The 22,632-nt window shown below is 41.2% G+C and overlaps 3 protein-coding genes across 12 annotated transcripts; all 3 read left to right on the forward strand.

The window, feature by feature from the left end:
• The first annotated feature begins 1,526 nt into the window (after positions 1-1,526).
• LOC108925080 (mpv17-like protein) lies at positions 1,527-4,027 on the forward strand. 4 transcript variants are annotated; one of them, XM_018736835.2, is made up of 5 exons: positions 1,527-1,702; positions 2,025-2,244; positions 2,406-2,966; positions 3,090-3,160; positions 3,256-4,027. In XM_018736835.2, exons 3-5 carry the CDS (start codon positions 2,417-2,419, stop codon positions 3,391-3,393), a joined length of 759 nt encoding a protein of 252 aa, XP_018592351.1. In that variant the 5' UTR covers positions 1,527-1,702; positions 2,025-2,244; positions 2,406-2,416; the 3' UTR covers positions 3,394-4,027. The 4 variants fall into 4 exon arrangements, with proteins under 4 accessions (XP_018592351.1, XP_018592333.1, XP_018592343.1 ...); XM_018736817.2 differs by having other exon boundaries at positions 2,025-2,239; XM_018736827.2 differs by having other exon boundaries at positions 2,129-2,239.
• A 2,016-nt stretch (positions 4,028-6,043) lies between these two features.
• On the forward strand, positions 6,044-9,042 carry rpl18 (ribosomal protein L18). The gene is made up of 7 exons (XM_018736521.2): positions 6,044-6,109; positions 6,889-6,975; positions 7,196-7,303; positions 7,482-7,580; positions 7,981-8,104; positions 8,705-8,774; positions 8,885-9,042. Exons 1-7 carry the CDS (start codon positions 6,107-6,109, stop codon positions 8,958-8,960), a joined length of 567 nt encoding a protein of 188 aa, XP_018592037.1. The 5' UTR covers positions 6,044-6,106; the 3' UTR covers positions 8,961-9,042.
• Positions 9,043-9,894: 852 nt separating this feature from the next.
• Positions 9,895-22,080, forward strand: sphk2 (sphingosine kinase 2). 7 transcript variants are annotated; one of them, XM_018738423.2, is made up of 9 exons: positions 9,900-9,962; positions 10,373-10,429; positions 14,815-15,152; positions 16,216-16,672; positions 18,657-18,806; positions 18,983-19,077; positions 19,250-19,365; positions 19,740-21,537; positions 21,978-22,080. In XM_018738423.2, the coding sequence occupies exons 4-9, from the start codon at positions 16,222-16,224 to the stop codon at positions 22,038-22,040; spliced, it is 2,673 nt and encodes an 890-aa protein (XP_018593939.1). In that variant the 5' UTR covers positions 9,900-9,962; positions 10,373-10,429; positions 14,815-15,152; positions 16,216-16,221; the 3' UTR covers positions 22,041-22,080. The 7 variants fall into 7 exon arrangements, with proteins under 7 accessions (XP_018593931.1, XP_018593939.1, XP_018593966.1 ...); XM_018738415.2 differs by lacking the exon at positions 10,373-10,429 and having other exon boundaries at positions 9,895-9,962; XM_018738441.2 differs by lacking the exons at positions 9,900-9,962; positions 10,373-10,429 and adding an exon at positions 11,699-11,733.
• Positions 22,081-22,632: the final 552 nt, after the last annotated feature.

Below are 22,632 nucleotides of genomic sequence, written 5' to 3' on the forward strand. Positions count from 1 at the left end.
AACCCTGAAATTAATTGAGAGAAGTCTGTATTATTAAGCCTTAAGTGATAGTGACAGTGGTGAAAGTGACAATGGAGTTATAAAAAATGAATTGCAGACTTTTAGTCCCAATTGTGTTCTTAAGCTAAGGAGCCAGTGTATTGGGGGTTTCTTTTAGGCTTTTTTCCCTTCAGGATCATTAATGTTTAACAGCTGTGATTAGATTCTAACCCACAATTATGCAGTCACAATCTCAGCACCTTGCCAATTTCAGTCCCATTTTGGACAATAAACAACAAATAGTAAAAAACGGCAGCGAAATCACTACACCTCTACGTGTATTTGCTTCTGTCTAGCAATCTCTCAGTTTTCCCCTACACCATGTTCTCCATCAGTCATCTCTTTGAGTGGCCAGTGCTGTACAATACAGTAGACTGTAGCCATATGTATTCACTATCAATCCATTTCTAGGTATTTGTACTGACGTCCACACAGTCTGTAGGATTAACATTTCCAGTACCCATCAACATCATTTCCATTTGAAAGATGCTTCTTTAAATCCCTAATCACATTGTCAGTCACACAAGCATCTTTTCTAAATACCATACATGTTACAGTAAGTTATTAGCAAGACAGAAACTAATTTTTGCATTTGTTAAACCACCTGTGATTAAGACACAGCTCAGTTATGTGACAAAAACACACTGTTGGGTTACCACTAATTTTAACCTTGCGCCACATCAACCACAAGTCTGAAACTAGACGGTTAATCAAATAAATTTGAGGCTGATCTCACAGGAGTGCAACACATCAGACAAAATTCCACTCACCATACAGTCTGTGTTCCCTGTCCCTGGGTATATAAGCAATGGCTGCTGAGGATACAGAGGTGGGGATGGTTGGCAGGAAGAGAATAATTTGATTCAGACAAGGTCTGGTGAAGGTTCATGAAGCAGATCTGACCAAATGTTACAACACATCGCCACTGCGCTCACAGAGCACAGGACTGGTGGGCAAACTGACAATGCGAAAGGAGGCAAGGGGAAAGCACACAAAGGCAATTATAAAGTAGTCAACTGATTTGGAAGCAAAGGCTTCACCTTTTTTGTGAGGATACTAAAGGCAGCTTATTAAGTACAAGCAGCACAAGCGCACCAGTGGAGGGTTTAATAAGCCCTTAACCGATCAACTTAAACTGTGCCCTAATTAACACATTCTCCTGTCTGAGAGTTCATGCTGTTGCTAGCGACAAATTGCCTTCATGTCTCCACATAGACCCATCCCAAGGTACCCCGTAAATGTCAATTAAGATTTCAAAATGAATTGTCACATCATAATCTTTAAATGGCTGTATTAGTGGTCACATTCCCTCGTGAAGCCAACGTTCGCCGGATAAGGAGAAGAAAACGGAGTAAGACAAAATACGGCGATTCTGTGTTCTTTCCCGTCTCAGTGGTAATGAAAATAAACATCTGCAGAATCACCTGTTGTGCAGAAACTGGTAATGGAAGGGTTTCAGTTGTGCGTCTATGGCAAGGCTTAGCACTCGGGAGATCTTGGGAACCAAAAGAGAGGAGTGAGTGCCATCTAAATTTAGCACAGGCACATGTGCTTTAGGTCGGAAGCGGCCGGACCGCCACTCATTCAATTTCGTTTTCAGAGATGCAGAAGTAAGTGTGACGCGTGTTTCGCACTCCATGATCTCTGCGTTGTCCTGAGTATGGTAAGTCATGAAAACATATTGGGGCCTCTGTCACATTAGGGCACGGTTGAAAGGGCAGAAAGACGTGTGGCACATTATCTACATGTTGCGCAACTGCATTTTTAGGTTCGGGAGAAACTTCTGAGGCAAATAATGCCACATAAATACCCACGCTTTAATTAATTTCTAAACACAGTACTTGTCCAGTGTTTTTGTATCATTTTTTCATGTGAAACATGCAAGTTCACATATTTCATGTTTACTGAACTTCCTTTTCAGAATTTGCTATGATTGTTTGTTTGTGATCTTCTTTTGTGTTTTTACTTCTCTGACCTCCATCCAGAAAGCAGCAGGCATATCAATTAGTGTCATGTATGACTGTTCTGGAACTTTGTCCTGCTGATCTGGCATTCCTCCACTGAGTAAATGTTCATATCTGGCTATTAGTGTTGGAAACTCCACCCTTAATGGTTCCTCAGAGCCTGTCAGCGTGAAGTTAGCTTCCCTGTACCTTTTGATCTGGGGCTATCAGTGAACAACTGTGTACCATGTTATAAGGTAAGGTAAATTCCTGACTTTGTGATTTTCGTGATTTTATAAATGAAAAATTAACCAAAACTGTAAAACAACATTGTTATAGTGCTTTAATGATCTTGAGTGTTTTCCTTAGCAATCAAAGGATTACGATTAAAATATTTTTGCCATTTAAATCACTCTTTCTCAGGAACAGTCGATATGAATACAATCTGGTCAACAGTCAAGTCACATCCTTACATTATCAATATTGTGGGCTACACGACTTTATTTGCCACTGCGGATGTCATTCAACAAAGCATGTTGGGACAGCAGCAGGAGAAAAATCATTTGTGCAATGTGGCAACTTTGGAAAATGAGAAACCAAGAGAATCTGAGGGGATATCAATAGATGAGGGAGGAAATTTGACCTCACAGTTGGAATCGTCATTAAAAATGCCCAAAAAGTCAATGGAGTTACAGGGGCCAGTCCAGACCAACACTAAACCCAGTGATAACTGGAGGGCAGGACTAAATTTACAAGTCACAGAACCCTCACTGTCAACAAAGGAAGCAGCATGGTCTCCTATTAACTGGTCCCAGACTGAACGAGTGGCACTTGTTGGATTTTGTTTTCACGCCAATTTCAACTACCACTGGCTAAAGGGGCTAGAAAGAATGTGGCCAGGGGGAGGAGCCAAAAGAATATCCTGGAAAGTATTGCTGGATCAGCTGATTGCAGCTCCTATAACTATCAGTGTCTTCTATATTGGTAAGTAATCTAGGGAGTAACTATGCTGGAAAACGATACATAAACAAATAATGAAATCTTTACATCAGCATTCTTTCTTGTATGTTTATTATGGTTCAATCCATATGTCATGCTCTCTTCTAGGGTTAAGCACCCTGGAGGGAAGGCAGGACATCTTCGAAGACTGGAGGGAGAAGTTCTGGACCTCCTACAAAGTACAATTTGGAAAGGGTGTGGGAGAGTACGAATAAAAACTGTGCTGTTAAGTGGAATTTACTTGGCCTGATCATTTTCTTTCTCTGTGTTACAGACTGGAGTGATATACTGGTCAACTATGCAAGCAGTCAATTTCTTGCTGGTTCCTCCAGTGGCACGGACGGTGTTTGTCGGAGGCATCGCTCTGGGTTGGACCGTTTTTTTGTGTCATCTTCGACAGCAGAGAGGATGAATGTTAGAACACTAAAATTCCTGCTTCCTCAACTCTGAACCTTCTTTAAACCTAAATAATTTGTTTTTAAGACGTATAAACAAATACACTAATCCCTCACGTAACAAAAACCCAATGCAACATCTTATAGTAATGTATACTCTTTTCTTCTAGAACATGCAACTTCCATACAGCGGCATTTATGCCCGTAATACAGTTGTTTTATTTCATTGTGCAATCCTGGCAAACACCTAACAGATGAACTATATGATTCAGCAGTAAATCTTTTGTAAGTGCTTCCTCACAACACAACTGTCATCCCTGGTGATCAGTTCAGAGCAGCCAGTCCGCACAACATCAGAAAAGTAAACAAGGAATAAACACTTATGATAACATTTAAGAAAATTACAAAAAGAATAAATTCATTTAACTATGTACAGAAACTTTGATGAAAATTCAGTTCAGTTTACTTTTTTACAGAGAAACTCCTCACTGGAGTGACACAGAGAGCTGTACAAGATTGCAACACAATTCAGTGATAATGCACTAATGCACTACACCGAATATGGAGAACAATCCACACCAATCACATCAATCTGCTAAGGTTAATCTAAGGTTGCATCTGAAATGTCATGATTATTTTTATTATCATTAGCAGCAGCAACACCATTTTGCTGATACTTTTCTCCAAAGAAACTTAGAATATTAACCTACTTACAATAATTTACCCATTTATTTGGCTAGATAAATTTACTCTATCAGTTCAGGGTAAATATGGTTTAAGTGTAGGAGGAGATTCGAAGATGGGTGCTTTGACTCCCTATAAATAACAAATGCATAACAATCAGCTTGGTTATTTAAATCATAGTCAAAATGTGTGTTCTTTCGGAGAGCAGGGCTGTGGATGTGTGAAACTTATTCATTTACTGGTGACTGGGAGGATGGGCGATTATTGATGAGAGAGTGAATGAAAACATAACACTGTAATCTAGAAGTGTTTTTTGTTAAAAGTATTATGAAATAGGGTGGTGTTCTCAGGGGCAGCTGATAGCATAGTAGATACAGCTGCAGCCTTTGGAGTTAAAGGTCATAACCTTGAATCCCAGCTCTAGCTGAAATACCCTTGAGCAAGGTACTTATCTTAAAATACTGCAGTAAAATTACCCACCTATATAAATGGTTAAATAATTGTATCTTAACATTGTTAAGGTACTTTGAGAAAAAGTTTTGACTAAAGGTAATGTAGATGGTGTTGTGCATGAAATACCTTTTTTGATTCATTAATTAATTTTAGATTACACTTTTTTCTTGGAAGAATTGATACTTTTGCCCATAAAAATGTTAATTAGATTCCTCTCACAATGGGAATTCACCTGACGGGGTGATTTCTTAAAATAAATTTATCCAGTTAAGCAAGGGATGATTGTACCTAAGTGATCTATGTTGTGTGTTTTAGATATTTTGCTTATATGTGCTGGTAAAAAAATACAAATGTACAATTTTCCAGTTAGAGTAAATTCATTCTAGAATATTCAAAATTTGTTTACATTTTGGGATTGAAGTGAAATAAAGCATTGGTTTAAAATATTGTTCTTCTTTATTTCCTGGAGTACACATACAATAATGACTCAAGAATCAAGTTTATTCTAATGAGCTGTAAATGAATGCTGTTAACGATGCAAAATATGACAAGAACTGACTGAGAATGTGTTCCACTTTATTTAAGCCCAGCATAGTGCCACTATTTTGGATGTCTTCAGTTTTGCAAAGAAACAAACTTCTGTCACTCTTTTTCATTAAATCACAGCAGTCTGGAGCCTATCTCAGAATCACAGGGCACTAAGCTAGGAGGGTACACCCCTGACAACATGGCAGTTCCAGGGCAGCCAAATACACACACCCTACAGGCGATTTAGAATCACAAGTTCACCTGAAATGCATGCATTTGGACTGTGGGAGGAAACCAGGGCACCCACACTAGCCCATGCAAACACAGGGAGAACATACTACGTACAAACTCCACACAGACTCCGGCGGATTTAAATGTTCACCCAAACAGCCCAGGCATTGTGATACTGCTGTGCTGCTCAATTTACTGATGGCAGTTTCTCAAGTGGGGCGGCATGGTGGAGCATTCCAAAGACAGGTGAACTAGTGGCATGAAATTTCAAGTGGCATTTGCATGTGTAACTACCCTGTGATGGACTGGTGTCCTGTCCGTGGTGTACCCCACCAGCTTTGCGCCCAGTGATTCTGAGATAGGCTCTGCACCTCCGTGACCCTCACTAGAGCAAGGGGTTCATAAGAGTGAGCTAGTAAACACTCAAGCCAGTAAACATTTTTCATTGCACTTCTTACAACTTCTCATTTCTGTAATGATGAAGCTTAACATTCAGGATTTCCATTTATTTTAATTTTGTTATATTATTTTTCCACTTGTGAGACTTCTCAAAAAGTAATGGAGAAATATTTCCCCATTAGAAATGTAAATTCAAGTGGCCTGACTCCTGCACAAAAATATTCTTTCTTCTTTGCACTTGCGTTTGGCACTGTAGAATGACCCAGTATCATCTAAACAGCAAGCCGACCTACAACTTCCGTTTAACTATGCTTTTAAGGAACCTATCAGGAAACAGGACTTGAGTCACGTGTTACAATATGGCCACCGAGCATCACTTTTTTGGTTATCGCGAGAACGTGCTACTTCCTTTTCCCTTTTCGCTTCGAATCCAAGATGGTAGGTTTATACCACTGTCGTTTGTTGTCAAAGCTATTTCGAATATCCGACTGCATCCTTATTTAATATTAAAGTATCACCCCCTTCTACGTACATATATATTCTATAGAGTTTTCTACTGAAAATGATGTAGCAATTGTTTAAATGTGTGGCGGTATATTCTAAATAAATAGATTGTGAAGTGAAGGTGGCTGAAACCAAATGTGGATATGAATTTAACCACCGACCCCAATAAAACCACGATACAGTATTAAATATGGATATATAGAGCCTCACTGCATTTGACTAAATTGGCTTTTTCTCAGAAAGATGTGCTTAATGTATATGTCGATACATTAAGATTAAGTAAAAGCTAGTTAGCAGCTTGCACCGACGTGTGTTTGCTTCAGTAATTCATATGGGAACATTGCGTCACTTTTTAAAATGTTATACGATTTTTACATGCTGTACATTTCATTGAGAGTTATTTAATGGGTAATTTCCAGTTTAGTGACTAGCTATTGTTAGACATAGAGACGTTCTTGATAAAATTTATGATAGCATCTATTCTTACCAACGTGTCATGTTAGGTTTACTTGGTGAACCCTGAAGATTAATGGTCTGTGATCTTATAGACCTGCGTTTCTCTGTTCACAAATGTAAACTACCTGACATTCTCCTATAGGTGTTAAGTTTGTGTTTTCTAGTTTGTGTTCTCTAGTACCGCCTAATATGAAGTGTACCGCAGACTGGTTGTTCTGGTGATTTGTGAGCCAATGTTAATAATCTGTCTCTAACAGGGAGTGGATATTAGACACAACAAGGACCGCAAGGTTCACAGGAAGGAGCCCAAGAGTGAGGATATATACCTGAGACTCTTGGTCAAGGTGAGTTAACCAAACATTTTTATTTATCTGACTCCTTTGTCCAATGTGACTTACAGGGACAGCTCTTACAAAGCAACATCAGTATGCTTTTTTTTTTTATTTTTATACTCAAAGATGACAATTATCAGTGTCCTCAAGGTATTAACTTTTTAATAACTGTATTTCTTAAATTTTCTTTTTAAATTAAAGAGTTGGTACTGAATTTTGTTCTGTTCTGTAGCTTTACAGGTTTCTGGCTCGTCGCTCCAATGCTCCCTTCAACAGGGTTGTCCTCAAGAGGCTCTTCATGAGCAGGACAAATCGGGCCCCTCTCTCCATTGCCCGCCTGGTTAGTGATCTCCCTCACTTTTACGCGTTTCATACCACTCAGTGTTCCCGTAATTTCTGTCTACAGGGCGTGTTACCTACTAGTAAACATTATTTGGTTTACATTGCTCTTATTCTCTCTAAATTTTATTGTAGCTATCACCTTCTGGCAAGTTGTCTCATTTGTTCACTCTCTCTAGATTCGCAAGATGAAGCTTGGTGGTCGTGAGAATAAGACTGCTGTTGTTGTGGGGACGATAACTGATGATGTCAGGATTCAGGACATCCCCAAACTCAAGGTACAATGCTGCAGACAGGTTATCTACATTTACTGAGATGTAAATAAATTCATGGATTGTGTATTTCTTGATCGTGCCTTACAGCTGTGAACCAAAAGAAAAGCTAACCTGTTTGTTTCTGCAACTTAATTCAACACAAAACAGTCACAAGCTCTTGGATTTTTGACTCTCTGACTTGGCACTATTGCAGTATAAAGCATGGTGTACATGAAAATCAGAATGCGTGAATTTTAAGACAGTACTTGAGGTTAATGCTTACAGAAACTTTTATTCCATACCCCCCTCCCCCGAGCCTGCCTTTAATAAAAGGTGTCTGTGTACAAGAGTTTTAAGGTATTTACATCCCTTTTGCATCATTTAAGTGAGCTCAAAAAATGTTTTTCCTCATGCAAATACCTAGGTGTGTGCCTTGAGGGTAACAGAGGGGGCTCGACGCAGGATCCTGAATGCTGGTGGACAGATCATGACCTTTGACCAGTTGGCTTTGGCTGCACCTAAGGGTCAAGGCACTGTGCTACTCTCAGGTGAGGTTTGATATGCCTGATATACAGTGAAGTACAAAACAGTATTAGAACTGCGGAGGAGAAATTGAGAGCACTGGTATTTTTGTGAGGGGTTAATGATTCCAGTAGTTCCTAGCTTTTAGCAGATACAGGAAATGCTTTCATTTAGATCACTCTAAATGGCTTCCAGTCTAGACTTCTGATTTTGTTTCATGTAACTTCGACAAACCACCACCTGGCACCCGTAACTAGTAATCTTTAAAATAACTGCGGTTCCATTAGACATTGTGCTGTTAGCTACAATGGTCCTTGGTGGTGCCAGTGTGATCTCAGTAATGGTTTGCAGCACTGCGTGCTGTTTATCATGGACCACATTTCATATCCCACATCACTGATTTATATGAACACTCTATGAACTTAAGAATTTTTCTTGTTTTTTGTAGTATGTTTTTAGATAATGCCTTTGTACAATAAAAGATGGCAGTGTGCTTAGTAACTTGTTTCATTTACTCGTACTTTTACCTTCTAGTACTTTTACAATCATGGTGAAAACTGAGTTTATGAAGATTGTGTCAATGTATTACATGGAAATTTTAGTATTTTCACAAAATTCTATTACAGGACCTCGCAAGGCTAGAGAGGTATATAGGCATTTTGGAAAAGCCCCTGGAACTCCCCACAGCCACACCAAGTGAGTACCTCATTTGTTTTCCATAATCTTTCCTTAATTTGTTTCTTATCTGTTTATATCTCTGGTGTGGTATTATTTGCATAGTATTAATCCAAAGGTATCCTCCGCAGGCCTTACGTCCGCTCCAAGGGCAGGAAGTTCGAGCGAGCTCGTGGTCGCAGGGCCAGCCGAGGCTACAAGAACTAGTTAACAACCATGGCTACAAGAACGGTGGCTCTTGTCTGTGTCATCATCTGGCAGTGTGTTGCAATAAAGATGTGGAACAGTCCGTCAAAGTGTCAACCTTTGTTTTCTGTTGTGGAGCAAGCATTTTACTTGGAACACACATCTAAGTTCAGGAAAGTGCAAAGGTCTTCATATTGACCAAATTGTCCTGAGAACTTAGCTTACCAGTCAGTTAAATGTTTACTGTCATTGTGTAAATCACAGAATTGAGGACTGGAAGTATCACTGTTGTTTCTAGCACAGTGCTTCATTCCTCCTCCCTGGGCGAATCTTGGCCTGTAACAGATCACAGGAGTCTGATGTAAGGTAGAGGTATTGCAAGACCTCACAAAAGGGAATAATGGTCAGCTGGAATTTTGTGAATGGAGTCAGTGATCATTGCAAGTTCAATGATTTTAGCAGAGCTGTAGCCCAATTCTTTTTGCAAGTTTTTTGACTGACCTGTTCATTGCTGATGGGACACCTACTAAAGTACCTGCAAACAAGTTTCAAGGACTCCATTTATTTAAGTAATTAAAAGACATGAATAATGTGCAACATAATAGTAGTGTATAGCACAGCAGTTTTAACAGGCACGGAGATGTTAGATCTCTAGAAAATAACGGGCCAGTACTGCGTTGATAAGCATTTCTCGCGAGAACAGCGAAATAAGCGCAAATTGGACAACAAAAAAGTTCCCTAGTCTCAGAGGCGGGTTGGTAATGGATCCGAGGAGCGGAAGAATTCGAAGACGCTGGAGCTTTAAAAGAGTTCCTAAAGCTCGACCAATGAGGATCTCCGGCGGTGGTCCGAAAAGCGCTCTGGGAGAGGTGGGACTTGGTGTGCGTTCGTACTAGTGGTCAGTGCGTGTGTCAATCAGAGCGCCAGAGCCCCGCCCCGTGCACCTCGAGCACACTTCCTGGGTAAGCAGAGCTCTCTCCTCAGCGGAGCGCTAGGACGGCGTTGCTAGGAGGCAAAAATGAGGTAATTTGACAGAGTTGTTTTTCTTCTCTGCTTTAATCCCGGTAACAGTCACAGTGTAATAGCAAAAGTGTTCCCAGTGCGTTTGAGAACTAATCGGATGTGCGCGCTCGGAAAAGTTTGTTGCCTGTAATCGTTGACTAACGAAGTAAACTGAGTTTCTACACTATGCCATGGCATGGCATGCTAGCTGCTGGTTGGTGGGAAGCTATACTGATATTAAGTGGGTCGCTAACTTAGGTGTGTGGGGTTTTTTTTATTATTATTCTTCTATCTTAAGTGAACATCAGAAAATGCATTAGTCCAGTTCGTAAAGCAGCAGGTAACAGTTATGATGACACATCCCGGGGGGCTCGTGGGCAGGATAATTCTTTCCTGAGGAAAAGCCGAGCGAGTTTTTGTTCTTCACACAGACGGAGTGAACATCAGTGATGGAATGACTGCTCTAAAAACACCTCATTGTGATGCATGTAAGTCATGTAGCTAAATTCCGAAGTGTCTCTTCTATGCTTCTGTCTGCTAGGCTAGCTCTTAGCTAGTAGTTGTTCGCCAATTCGATTCGATTGTTGCGACGCAGTACATCATCATGTTGTTATTAATTTGCACAAGTGAAGTGTACATGATGATGATGATGACGATGGGTTTCTGCCACTTTTACGATGGAAATAACACTAACAGCCAGGCAGGCTAGGGGGAGAAACTAAGTGTTTCAATTCATCATGACCAGCAGCATTTCAAAAAATGTGTAACTAAGTGATTAAGTACGGTAATTTTAAAATATAGTTTTAAAAAGCTCCCTGTCTCAACCTCAGCACAGCAGCAGTTGTTTTGGATTTTGTACCTGTCGGCTGTAGTTAGAAACCACACCTGTTGGTTCACCACATAACTACTAATAATTAATACTCTGGGTTGAGTGGGTGTGCTGGAGTGCTGCTGCTCTGCACTAGGGGGCGCTACGGAGGGTGACACCATCTTTCAGTGTCGGAGTCCATCTGGGGCAATGGGCTCCACCTTCATACTAGTGTTAAAATGCCAGAGGATCATGCAGACACAATGACACGTTGCTGTGGAGCGATATTCAAAATCTCGAGTAGTCCCACGCAAAAATGAAGAAATCAAGACACCCACAATTAGCATTGTTTTATAGATTAGAAGTATGCGCAATGTGTCACACAAGACTGTATAGTTTACCTGGTACCACTCTGTTCTGGAGCAGCTGACAGGTAAGTATCATCATGCTGTTTATACCTTGCCCAATTCCATGCCTAAATATTCGGTGTTGTCAGCATAGTGTGGGGCTTCTTAACTTGGGGTCCATGGATTGTGAAATGGGCTTGCTTTGAAAATAATAAAAGTTAGGAATATTGCTCTCTCTTACATATTTCTGTGTACAAGTCAGCAAGTTCCAGTGAAATAGAGTGTAATATTTTCTTCAAATGTAATTATTTTTCTAGGAGCGGTCTCTTTCATTAGCCTTAAAATGGAACATGGCCCTGAAAAGGTTAAGAACGTCTTGCATGGAGCGAGTGTTTATTTTTTTGAGGTTTTCTTGTCAGGTTTATGTGCAAGACTGTAAAAAAAAAGAATGATCTGTCTCATAGCATTTGTGTTTTGTTCAACACAACGCCAGGCTCTGACCAAAGATTACTCATGTAACCTTGGTCCCATAAATAATTTGCTCGCTGTGTCTCGGTTCTCTGCAGATATCTGCTCAAGCACAGTGCTCGTATTGGCAGTCTGGCAGAAAGAGGCTTTGTCTTGTCACCGTTAAGAAGTAGGCTATGTTCAAAGAATTCTTTCTTGGAAAGGAAGGAGATTGTTGTTACCAGCTTGTTTTCTCACTCAGGGTCCCATAAACTCAACTCCCTCTGCTGTTTTCAGCAGAGCACTCTTTCCCTGTCAAGTTTTGGGGGGAAATTCCTTTTTAGATTCCACAGATTGACATCCGGTGGACAAATTGTCAAGAGAAGCACCCAAGCTTCCAACGTGTCTCCTTTATTGTACTTGTATCGGTGTAGTCCTCCTTCGCACTGGCTTTCGAGGGCTAAGTGCTTGTGGGATTGTGGCAGAAGTGGGCATTTGTGTCATTGTAACTGCATGATTCAGAACGTGATGTCCCAATCTCTCAGTCATCTGCTGAGTAGAATCTGAGTAGACAAACTCCTTCCTTCTCATGGTTTTTATTTGGGGAACTGATCCTGGCAATGTCTGATGTTGTTACCTCTACGTTACTTTATTTGTTGAATGCTTTTTATACTTGGATATTGACTTCAGTGCTGCACACATCTTGTGATAAACACAAAACTTTCATAGGAACCCCTGTGCTGTGTTTGGAGTGCTGTAATTTAAGCAGCACCTACAGCAGGAGAGTGGTAAAACAATTCATATTACAATGATTCATTTAGCTGACACTTTTCTCCAAAGCAACTTACAGTGTTAAGGTTACAAATATCACAAGCTTACAATTATTTACTCATTTATACAGCTGGGTAATTTTACTAGAGCAATTAAGGGTAAGCACCTTACTCAAGGGTACTACAGCCAGAGGCAGGGATCAAACCTGCAACCTTTGGACCCAAAGGCTATAACTCTAACCACTGCGCTACCAGCTGTCCCAGTGGCATCAGCCATAGATATTACATCTATACGTTTGACGTTTTCTCCAAAGCAATGTGCAACTTAGAGCGAACAAAAGTGCATTTGACAACAGATGAACAGCTTAAAGCACAGCTTTTTTTGTCCAGCACGTATTACTCAAGTAGCTAGTTATACCATAGTTTTATCAATATGTTTTGTAATCCGTAACAAATAGTGATGGATTAATTTCCAAAGCTTTCAGGAGCTTTGGGGACATGCGTCTGGAGTTTTGAAACCCTTTCTGAATACAGGAAGGGATTCGGCCGTTCTAAGGGACACCATGAGAATGGCAGTGCGTGGACTCCTGAAGCACATGTGAATAAAGCTACCCATTGTTCTAAATCCCAGCTAAAATTACATATTGGTAGAACTTGAGTCACTTGTTTTCCATATTCTAGCTGTGCATCTACTTTTAAATAAGCTTCAGTGAGTATATGAATTTAAACTGATTTGCCATGGTGTGACCTCAGCTAAGAATTAATAATGGTTTAATATTTCTCTAACAATGAACTAAGGTCAATTAATGTTAATTTATATAAATTGAGTTTGTCTTCTCGTAAAGATGCAATGATTAAACCAGGGTCTGTGGTTGTGTTCTCAAATGATTTCTGCATTGAATCAGAAACTTTACTACAGTATTTTCTGCACACCGTGCTTTTGTGAGAAGCTTTTAAGGTGGTGATCTCATACACACACTCTGATCTTTTATACATGTGTGCTTATCAAGAGATCTCTGTATACTAGATAAGTTAAGATTTGGTTATGAAGAAGAATCTTGCTGTCTGCACTTTTTGTCCCTGGTTTTATGGGAGTTTTCATTTTTCATCCTTTTTGCTTACCCGGTGAATCTAAACCAAAAATAAATTAAGGAAATAAGTGAGATCTGCCCAAATAATATCCCCAGATATTCATAAGTCAGTCGTCACATGCATTGTGTGACTGAATAAGCATTGCTTAATAGTGACCCTGCCCAGTACTGGAAGGACAAAGACAATAGTCACCAGCAGTAAGGCATGATGGCTGCTTTCAGTCTTGGATAGTTTTAAATACCTCTTATAGCGCAATACTTTCTTAAAATGTGCTCAAAATTTCCAAGCATGCGTCAGTATCCTTGACACTTCATTTTATTGAATGAAGTTTGGAATTTCTTTTCTACACAGTGCCCAAATTTGTATTCCTTTGTGTTGTCAGGCTTGTCTAAAGGACTGGGAAACAACTTTTTCCAGCTTGTTTAGCAAAACTTATTTTTCCCCCATATTATTTGATCTGAGGCATGAAAGAGTAGTCTTATCTTGCATTATTGAATCTATCTAGTCAAATAACAGTTGAGTTGGCTTCATGATAGGTGAATGTAAGAAATAAAAATAGTGAAGCTAAAATTTGTACATAAATCTTATTATACTGGCATATTATTAGTTATGTATATGTGTGTTCATGCTCAAATCTAATACAGTTCAGTGTTTATGCTGTGATGTATACTTTTTCATATGGTGGCTTGTGACAAATTAACTGTACTTTAGAATCACACATCTGCATCCAAATCTCTTCTGTTGATGTAAAACACCCATTGTTTTGTTCTCTGAGATGTACATTGCTTTTCTCCAAAGTGACATACATTTGCTAAATGAATAAATGTAAGTCTCTTCAGGTCTGCTTATAAATTATACAGCTGTTTGGAAATTGTGAAGGAGATCAGTTGAGACTTCTGGTTTTTGAAAGCCTGAATCTGTTGTTGATGAGAATTTTATGAATGAGGCAGTGTTTGGTAACAAAGGAGGAGTGTCAGTACTGTACTGTGTGATTCTGTGGATCAGCTCTTGGTTAGCTGCGTGTCAGGGTAGCTTTCGATCATGGTATTAGGCCTTGCCAAAAGAACCCGTCATCACAGCAGCCTTCCAATAAAAGTGCAGAGTTTGCATTTTTGCATTGGTTAAATCCATTACTTTTAGAACATGGGAGAACTGTTATATTTTTAATTTATTTTTTCAGTTTATTCTTTATAAAACTTTTAAGCTGCTCTTGGTGTGTTAGAATTTTTTTTTTCCCCACAGGGATCTGGCTTTCAGTTACAAATCCCCTGAGTATAAGGAGTTCTCTTCCTAATGCCTCCCCCCCCCCCCCCCCCCCAACAGACTGGAACATGAAAGCTGTTATTTGTGAGGTCATTTTGAATTTGTTCATTTTGTAAGTAAAATACCTTCTTTCCACCCCACTCTAGGATGACCTGTCTTTGGGAAGGTGAAGCATCTGTAATGAAGACAGCTTAACACACACCCAGGAACAATCTTTCAACCTTATTTAAATATGTTTGTTTCCTTTTTAAGATAAAGAAACACAGAACAAGATGTGGAACACCATTGTTTTATATTTATGGAGCATAAATACTTGATTTTGTGGCATTTTTCTTTTGGATGAATCCGAAGCATAAATCTGACCAACCAGGCCCGTATGAATTGGATGTAGGCTTATTTTTTCCCATCATGTGAAACTCAAGACCAGATTTATCCAGTCTTGTTGTTTTTCCCCAACTTAAGCAAAAGATGCACACTTATGCAGGTCAGAAGTCACATTTTCTTTAGGCATCACTCCAAACTGAGCAGTTTTTGTCTACTGTGAATTATGAAAACGACCAACCCAAGTCTTCAGTTTATTTCACTGTTATGTTTTGAGTTATATTGATTTTTTTTTTTTTTTTTTAAAAAAAAAAAAAAAAAAAAACCTCAGTTTTGACCTCTAAAAATTCATTTGCCAGTAGTGAATTGCACTATAGTATTGTTTAAAAACAACACTAAGTTAATGGCAGCAAGACAGTTCATTCAAAGTACCCTTCTGTCAGACACTTGATGCATGTATATAAAGGTCTTCTGTTAAGAATTTCAGTTGCTTAGTAAAGACTTGCTGCTTCAGAGACTGCTTAAAAAGTAAAAAAGAGAAACATATGTGTTTGCAAAGTGAATTGGTGAACTTTGTACACTGCAGTCTTTTTTTCTTTTAGTTCTTCTTTTAGTGTATACAGGCGGTGCAATCTGTCACAAAATAATCAGTGTGACCAATTAAAAACTAATATTTAAAGCACTTTAGAACCAGTCTCTATTAGGGTTGGACAGGCTTTGGATCATTTCAGATGTTGGAGCTGTTCTGTACAAGCTGCTTGTTGTTAAATCAGGAGTTCTTATATGGATTGACACTAATATGTTGTAGAGTTATGAACTGGAATTTTATGGGCTATGTATCTGTGACTGACCTCTTATGTGAGGCCTCAGCATAAATAGAGGCATAGAACCTGGAAATTAAACAAGGATGCATTATTAAGTCTCAGCACTGAACTGGAAATCTTTTTGGCATCAGGGATATAAAGAACCTGCTGTTTTCCTCTAATCCGTCTAATAGGTTAAATACTTTAAACGTGCAGTTGTATGCAAAAGATACACTTCCTTGAGTTTCACTGTGTATTTAAAAACAAAATTCTTATTGGTCTACATACCTCAGTACCATAAGGCACACTGCTCTATATTAATATACAGTATATAAGTCTGTCCATTCAAAAGGAACTTTGAGTTCAACCACAAGAGGATACAACACGTACACTTTAAGGTGTTGACACAGTCCTGCACTCCAGTGAAAGATGCCCTCTCCAGAGGCTCCGACCCCCAGCCCTGCAGAAGCCTTACTGCATGGCCAGTTTGGAGGCTGGAGTAGTGGATGTGGCAGCAGCATCAGCAGCAACGGGAGCAGCTGTCCCAACAGTCCAGGTGGGCTGTCGTCCCCAGGCCCAGCTGCCAGCTATGCCCTCACACTCACACACACCCACCTGCACGTCCAGAGACTGTCACCGCGGCCTGGCAAGGAGGCCCGCTTGCTTGTGCCGTTGTCAGAGCTGGTGGGCTGCAGCTGCCCCCGGGCCCCTGCGCCTCCCCTGCTGGTGCTGTACTGGTACCCCCCTGGGAAGCGGCGGAAGGGCGTGTCCAGGCGACGGCAGGTGCGAGCCTACCTGGCAGAGAGTCGGGGGGATGCTGAACGGTGGTCTGCTGCAGTGCAGTGCCTGCTTCGAGGAGTGCCCGTCAGTGCCACCACAGGTCAGTGTGACTTAGAATTGGTGTTGCATCTCACCCCCCACCCCAGCTTTATGCCTGTAAAATGCAAAGCATTTTGTAAAATGGGGATTGATGTGCAAAGTGGATTCTTTGTATTACAGCACACAGGACTGGTAGTATAGTAGCTAATTACAATGCACTTTTGACCAGGTCTTTAAAGTTGCTGGTTCCCAGAGCAAGGTACCTGACCTGAATTTACTGACTAAAAATATCCAAATATATAATGTCTGAAATCTAGAAGTCACTGCTTTTTCCTTTATCAACAAGCTAAATAAAAGGACTTGCACAAAGGTCTCACAGTAATGCAGTGGAGGAATGTGGCAGTATAGAGTGGCCATTAGGCTACTGCAAGCCAGACAGTATTCAGTGGAAGATGCCTTGTAATGTTAGTAAGTAATGCTTAACATCTTATGTCCACCTCTTGCCCCCCTCACTGGTATGTGTATTGCCAGTAAATAAAGGCTCTTGGCTACAAATAACTGTACATACTGTGCTATGAGAAGTGTTTCTTTAGATCTGAGCATACTTCTCATTTCATAGTGATGATGGAAAGGTTTGCCTGAATGAAATTTTATTGCATTTTTAATGTGCAATTTATTTTAACAGCTATGTAAAGCTATATTGGAATACCATACAGTCATTCAGAAAGCTGAAAAATAAAAATAATAAAAATTTCATACATGCATTTCAGCACTTGCAGTACAGGAGTTTAAAAACTGGATAATTGAAGTGAAGCACAAGCGTCTATAAGGTACTTAATTGTATAATGTTGCTACTTGAAATTCCTTGCAAGGAAGCATTACAAATCAGCTTTTGTTTGTTTGGAAATCAGTTTGTTTCCAGTAATCTTTTTATACGCTGTTATCGTCCTTTCATGCTTTTTTAAGTTTTCTTATTACTGAAAAATATCCCCCCATTTTGTTCATTTGTTCACTATACGTTGTTATGCGTGGTACGAGTCTGTAGTTATTGAATTGATGACCTTTAAAGTTGCACATCTGTCTTTAACTTGTGTGCAACCTGCTGCCTGAAATGTCTGTGTTTGAGGTCCACTTACTGTTCTCATTCTTTCTTTTTTCTTTACTTTTTCTCCTTTATTCTCTTGCTTTTCTTCTCTGGCGGTATGTCTTCCTCAGGATCAAACATAGAGGTAGACATGTAGTAGCTGCACTGGCATCCTGTGTCACCTGGTAACACAAGCAGAGGTAGAGATGAAGTAGCTGTACTGCCAGGCTGTGCTACTTGGTGCCAAGTAGTCATAGCAACAGGATGGGTACGCTAGTGGTCAGTGTCATTCGGTAACAAAAGCTGAGATACAGATTGAGTAGTTGCTCTAACTATAATTTTACTGTTCATTCATTTTCAGCTGTCAAAGGCAGCTTACAACATAGATGTACTACAGTAAACTACTTACAAGATTTTACCCATCCACACAATAGAACCACATAACTTACACAGTACAGGCAATTTATTCACTAACCCACCTGAAGTGTGTGTGTCTGTATTGTGGGAGAAAACCAGAGCACCCAGCAAACACAGGTGGACATGGCGGGGACATACACTCAGGGGCAGATTCAAAACCACATTGGAATCCATAGGTCAAAAGTTGTGAGTCACCAGTGCTGCCTGCTGTGCCAGAGTTCCATGTATCTGCTGGTAATGAAAGCAGAGGACAACAGAGGGTGGGTACCCAGGAGGTCTATCAGTTAGTAGACCTGTAGGGTAACATCTGTTGTGTGGCATAAGCAGTGGGCTCTCAAGTTTTGTAAATGTGAGACACTTGTATGACTCCTCTACTGCTCATTGAGACTGAAGCCTGGTGTTCGGTTACAGTGCTTTGGCTCTCGCACCATAGTTTGTGCTTTATAGTGTATCAGTTAACATGTTCTGTTTTTGTTCAGGGATTGCAATGCCTCCTGTGGGTCTGTTTCACAGTCACGGTATTGTCCCTCATTCCTTTTAACAGAATTTAACAGAAGCCTCCTTCCACGTCCCCGTCGTCTCCTGCTGTTGGTTAATCCATTCAGTGGACGAGGTCAAGCCATGCAGTGGTGCCAAACTCACATCCTACCTATGATCAGAGAAGCCAACATCAGTTATAACCTCATTCAGACAGGTAGGTTCACAGTAAACCGTAGTTGCATCACTTTGCCACAGCAAAGAGGAATTTTTAAACTCATTTGTTTGGCTTCAATGTCATATTTTATTTTTTGTGTAGTACAGATTTGTTCCTCCGTGTTGTTTAATATTTATTAACTAAAATGTGAGAAATGGCTTTTCATTTCTTGTCAGAACGACAAAATCATGCCAGGGAATTGATTCGGGACATCTCTTTACCAGAATGGGATGGAATTGTCATAGTCTCTGGGGATGGACTGCTGCATGAGGTGTGTATGCGTGTGTGTATAATGTCCCCTCCCTCCTTTATGTGTCTTGTACTTGCTATGGGTGTATTAAAGTTTTACTTTTTGGATCATGGTTCTGCCATTGTTAGTATGCAGGCTGTAATGTAGTTTACCCCCTTCATTATAATCTTTTTTTTTTTTTTTTTTGAGCTAGGTGATAAATGGACTGATGGAGCGTCCAGATTGGGAGCAAGCAATAAAGACACCGGTGGGCATCTTGCCCTGTGGTTCTGGAAATGCACTCGCTGGCTCAATTAATCATTATGCAGGGTAATTAAGTCCTTGTGCTTTTTTACATTTATGGTTCTCTGTGCATTACACCATGTTTTGTCACACAAACAGGTAAGTATCACATTTGCAAATACAGTAAGTTGCAGTTTTCTTAACTCTTTATGCATAAGCAAGATGTTTGATCTGATTATGCTTAGCCCTTGGACTTTGCCCTTAATTCATGTTAGCATTTTATTATCTAGTGTATATCTCTGCAATTGCAGGTTTCTCAAGGCTCTCTCACTATCTGTTCTTTGTACCTGATTAGTTTAATCCATAGTTTGTACTCAACACCTGGTCATTTAATATAAATTGAACTATGTCTGTAGCTGTTATAAATTGTACTAATGTAGAGTCTCTCTGCCCATTCTTAGCTTTGACATGTGCCTTCGTGAGCCTCTCCTCCTGAACTGCTGCTTCCTGCTCTGCCGAGGTGGGGTGAGGCCTATGGACCTGGTGTCTGTGACAACCAGCCAGACTTCTGCTCGGAATGGTCGGCCATCCCCAAGACGCCTCTTCTCTTTCCTTTCGGTAGCCTGGGGTTTTGTGTCTGATGTGGACATTGAGAGTGAGCGCTACAGGGGCCTTGGCTCTGCCCGCTTTACCCTGGGGACCCTAGTGAGGCTGGCTTCCCTTAGGTCCTATAAGGGCCGACTCTCCTACCTGCCTCCTTCTGTTGTGGGCTCTTCTGATTCCACGCCTCCCCCCCAGCGGAGACCTCTATCCAGGAGCATCACAGAGGGGCTGGAGGGGTTTTGTCGGACACCCATCCACCGGACGGTGTCTGACATGGGCTTGAGTGAACAGAGAAGCCTGCGGAGGGGAGAGGGGGAGCGGGAGAAGGAGAGCGAGCGAGAAAAGGAGCGGGAGAGGCGTCGGGAGAGGGCAAGAGGTGTGGGTGTGACCAGGGCAAGCAGTTTGGCTGAGGATAAAGAAAAGGAAGTTGAAGCAGAAGAACTGGAAAAGGAACATGTTATGAGTAAAACAAATGCAACTGAAAGGGATGGCAGTGTGGATGAAGCCATACTGAACAAGGAAGAACAGACTGAGAGAGAAACTCCGACATCACAGTCAGAAGATGGAACAGAGGAGCCAGATTCCAATGACAAAGACGAGGAACAAATACAGGAGTCTGGTGATGAGAGGGATGGGACATATGATGGCGTTTTGGAGGCAGGGGAAGTGAACGAGGGGTATGGAGTAGACATGGAGAGGGAACCTAATGAGTCTGATGAGTGCTGCCTGGACTCCAGCAATCAAGAGGCTCTTCGGAGGGGGTTGCGCAAAAACTCTGCCCCATCTAGCCAAATAGTCAGGTCCTTTTTTGGTCTATCCACAGGCCAAGGCCCTCCTCTGGGGTCTGATGCCTCTTATGACAATGATGAGATTGACCTGAATGGGACATACCCCTTTCAGAGTGAGCCCTATCCTCTCGATATAGCTAGAGAACGAGCCCTCACAATTTCTTCACCTTTCCGCCACAGCCCTTTCTCATACAAGCCCAAGTCCTCGGATCATAACCAGAATATGTCCAGACCACGCCCCCTCTCCCTCCTTCAACATTCTCACTCTAACTCTCTTCCCCCAAAACTCCCTTCTCTTTCACTGTCTCTATCCCCGACACCTCCTTCATCCCCGTCATGTACCTCACCACATTCTTCCTCTTACTTGGCCCCTAGACCTAACACTCCCAGCTCTGCATCTCCTTCCCCATCCCTTCGTTCCCCCTCCCCTTCTTTCACTTTTGAGGTCCCTGAAGCCACTGGCCACATTAGGAACCGGCCTGCAGCTGCCACGACTCTCAACCCTCCCAAGGATGACCTCCTACCTCCTCTGGATCAGCCACTGCCAGCCCGTGACTGGGTAACCATTGAGGGAGACTTTGTCCTGGTGCTGGCCATCTACCAGTCTCACCTGGGTGCGGACCTTCTTGCTGCACCTCAGGCCCGATTTGACGATGGCCTGATCCATCTGACATTCGTCAGGGCAGGAATCTCTAGGGCTACCCTCCTACGGCTTTTCCTGGCCATGGAGAGGGGGGCTCACCTCTCTCTCAGTTCCCCCTATGTGAGCCATGTAGCAGCTAAAGCGTTCCGGTTGCAGCCCCTCTCTCCGCGCGGCACCCTGACTGTGGATGGAGAACTAGTGCCCTATGGCCCACTCCAGGCCCAGGTGAGGGATGGATGAGTACTTCAGGAGTGGAAGGTGCACATAAGCATGCACACATGACTCACTTCAGTATTGTGTACATGCATGAACAAATGGAGTTCAAAAAGACTGCCACTATTTTCGAAAAGTTTGCAGTACTGACTGTGTGATGGGGGTGGGGGGGGAGGAGGGGAGAAACAAAGGCAATGCTGTCCTGTAGATGTATGTGTATTTGTAAATGCTCTTAATCAGTTTAAAAACATTGATGTTTGATGGTCTGTTAGCAGTTAAGTTAAAATTGTAAAGTGTTAATTTTATGTCTGTGACGTCACCACTTGACACCAAGTCTCTCCTCTCTACATGGGATGACTTATAAGGGGATGAATATATATGGATGGGGAAAATAGAGTTTTGAATATATTTATTTCACTCATGCTCTAATGCAAATATTTTCTCTATCTTAGATCCATCCTTCCATGGCTAGACTCATCGTGGGTGATGCAGGAGTGAAGATCACCAAATTTTGAATGCTGGCATCTAATCAACATTTTGCCAGGAGTGGGTTTTTTTTTTATATGAAAAATTTAAAAAAACTGAAATTTTGATCGCAATAAAATTTTCTGACTAACTTCCTGGATCATTGCTTTGGACACTAGAGGGTTAAAGGTGAATTTACTGGTGGTGATCAGTAAGAGCTGCTGAATAAGGTCGAAGTAAAACTGGCTGGAAGAATGAATGCTGTACAGACTGAGGGGGGGAGGAAAACTGTGTGAATGTGCATTTGTATACAAGAGTGCATGTATGTGTATATACATTGTGGTATATATGCATGCATGTACACACACGGTTACACCCCCTGTCCCTGCCTTATCAAGGAAAACTGCCTTCATTCGGCCGCAGAGAGGGCCACATCTTCCTTGACTAATGGATGATTCCGCCTCTCACATAAGCCGTCCCTGGAATGCCTTGTCCTGATCTGGAATTCCAATGGTTGCCGTCCTGCTCTGAAAACTTCTTGCTCGTTGCTCAGAACTTGTCGTCTTCAGGAAAGCCACATTTGCTGCAAGTAAATATGAACGTTATCATGTGGAGTCATTTGAAAACCGTCCTAAAATATGA

The sequence above is a fragment of the Scleropages formosus genome, chromosome 18 (assembly GCF_900964775.1).
Source record: "Scleropages formosus chromosome 18, fSclFor1.1, whole genome shotgun sequence".
Classification (NCBI taxonomy): domain Eukaryota; kingdom Metazoa; phylum Chordata; class Actinopteri; order Osteoglossiformes; family Osteoglossidae; genus Scleropages; species Scleropages formosus.

What these genes read in the sequence shown, in the direction of transcription:
- LOC108925080 (XM_018736835.2), top strand. Translation starts at nt 2,417, where the DNA reads ATGAATACAATCTGGTCAACAGTCAAGTCACATCCTTACATTATCAAT. An exon ending in TATCAGTGTCTTCTATATTG is followed by an intron (nt 2,967 to 3,089) that starts GTAAGTAATCTA and finishes GCTCTCTTCTAG; the next exon opens with GGTTAAGCACCCTGGAGGGA. An exon ending in AGTTCTGGACCTCCTACAAA is followed by an intron (nt 3,161 to 3,255) that starts GTACAATTTGGA and finishes TCTGTGTTACAG; the next exon opens with ACTGGAGTGATATACTGGTC.
- rpl18 (XM_018736521.2), top strand. An exon ending in CTCTCTCCATTGCCCGCCTG is followed by an intron (nt 7,304 to 7,481) that starts GTTAGTGATCTC and finishes CACTCTCTCTAG; the next exon opens with ATTCGCAAGATGAAGCTTGG. An exon ending in AGGACATCCCCAAACTCAAG is followed by an intron (nt 7,581 to 7,980) that starts GTACAATGCTGC and finishes GCAAATACCTAG; the next exon opens with GTGTGTGCCTTGAGGGTAAC.
- sphk2 (XM_018738415.2), top strand. Translation starts at nt 16,222, where the DNA reads ATGCCCTCTCCAGAGGCTCCGACCCCCAGCCCTGCAGAAGCCTTACTG. An exon ending in GCCCGTCAGTGCCACCACAG is followed by an intron (nt 16,673 to 18,656) that starts GTCAGTGTGACT and finishes TCCTTTTAACAG; the next exon opens with AATTTAACAGAAGCCTCCTT. An exon ending in TTATAACCTCATTCAGACAG is followed by an intron (nt 18,807 to 18,982) that starts GTAGGTTCACAG and finishes ATTTCTTGTCAG; the next exon opens with AACGACAAAATCATGCCAGG.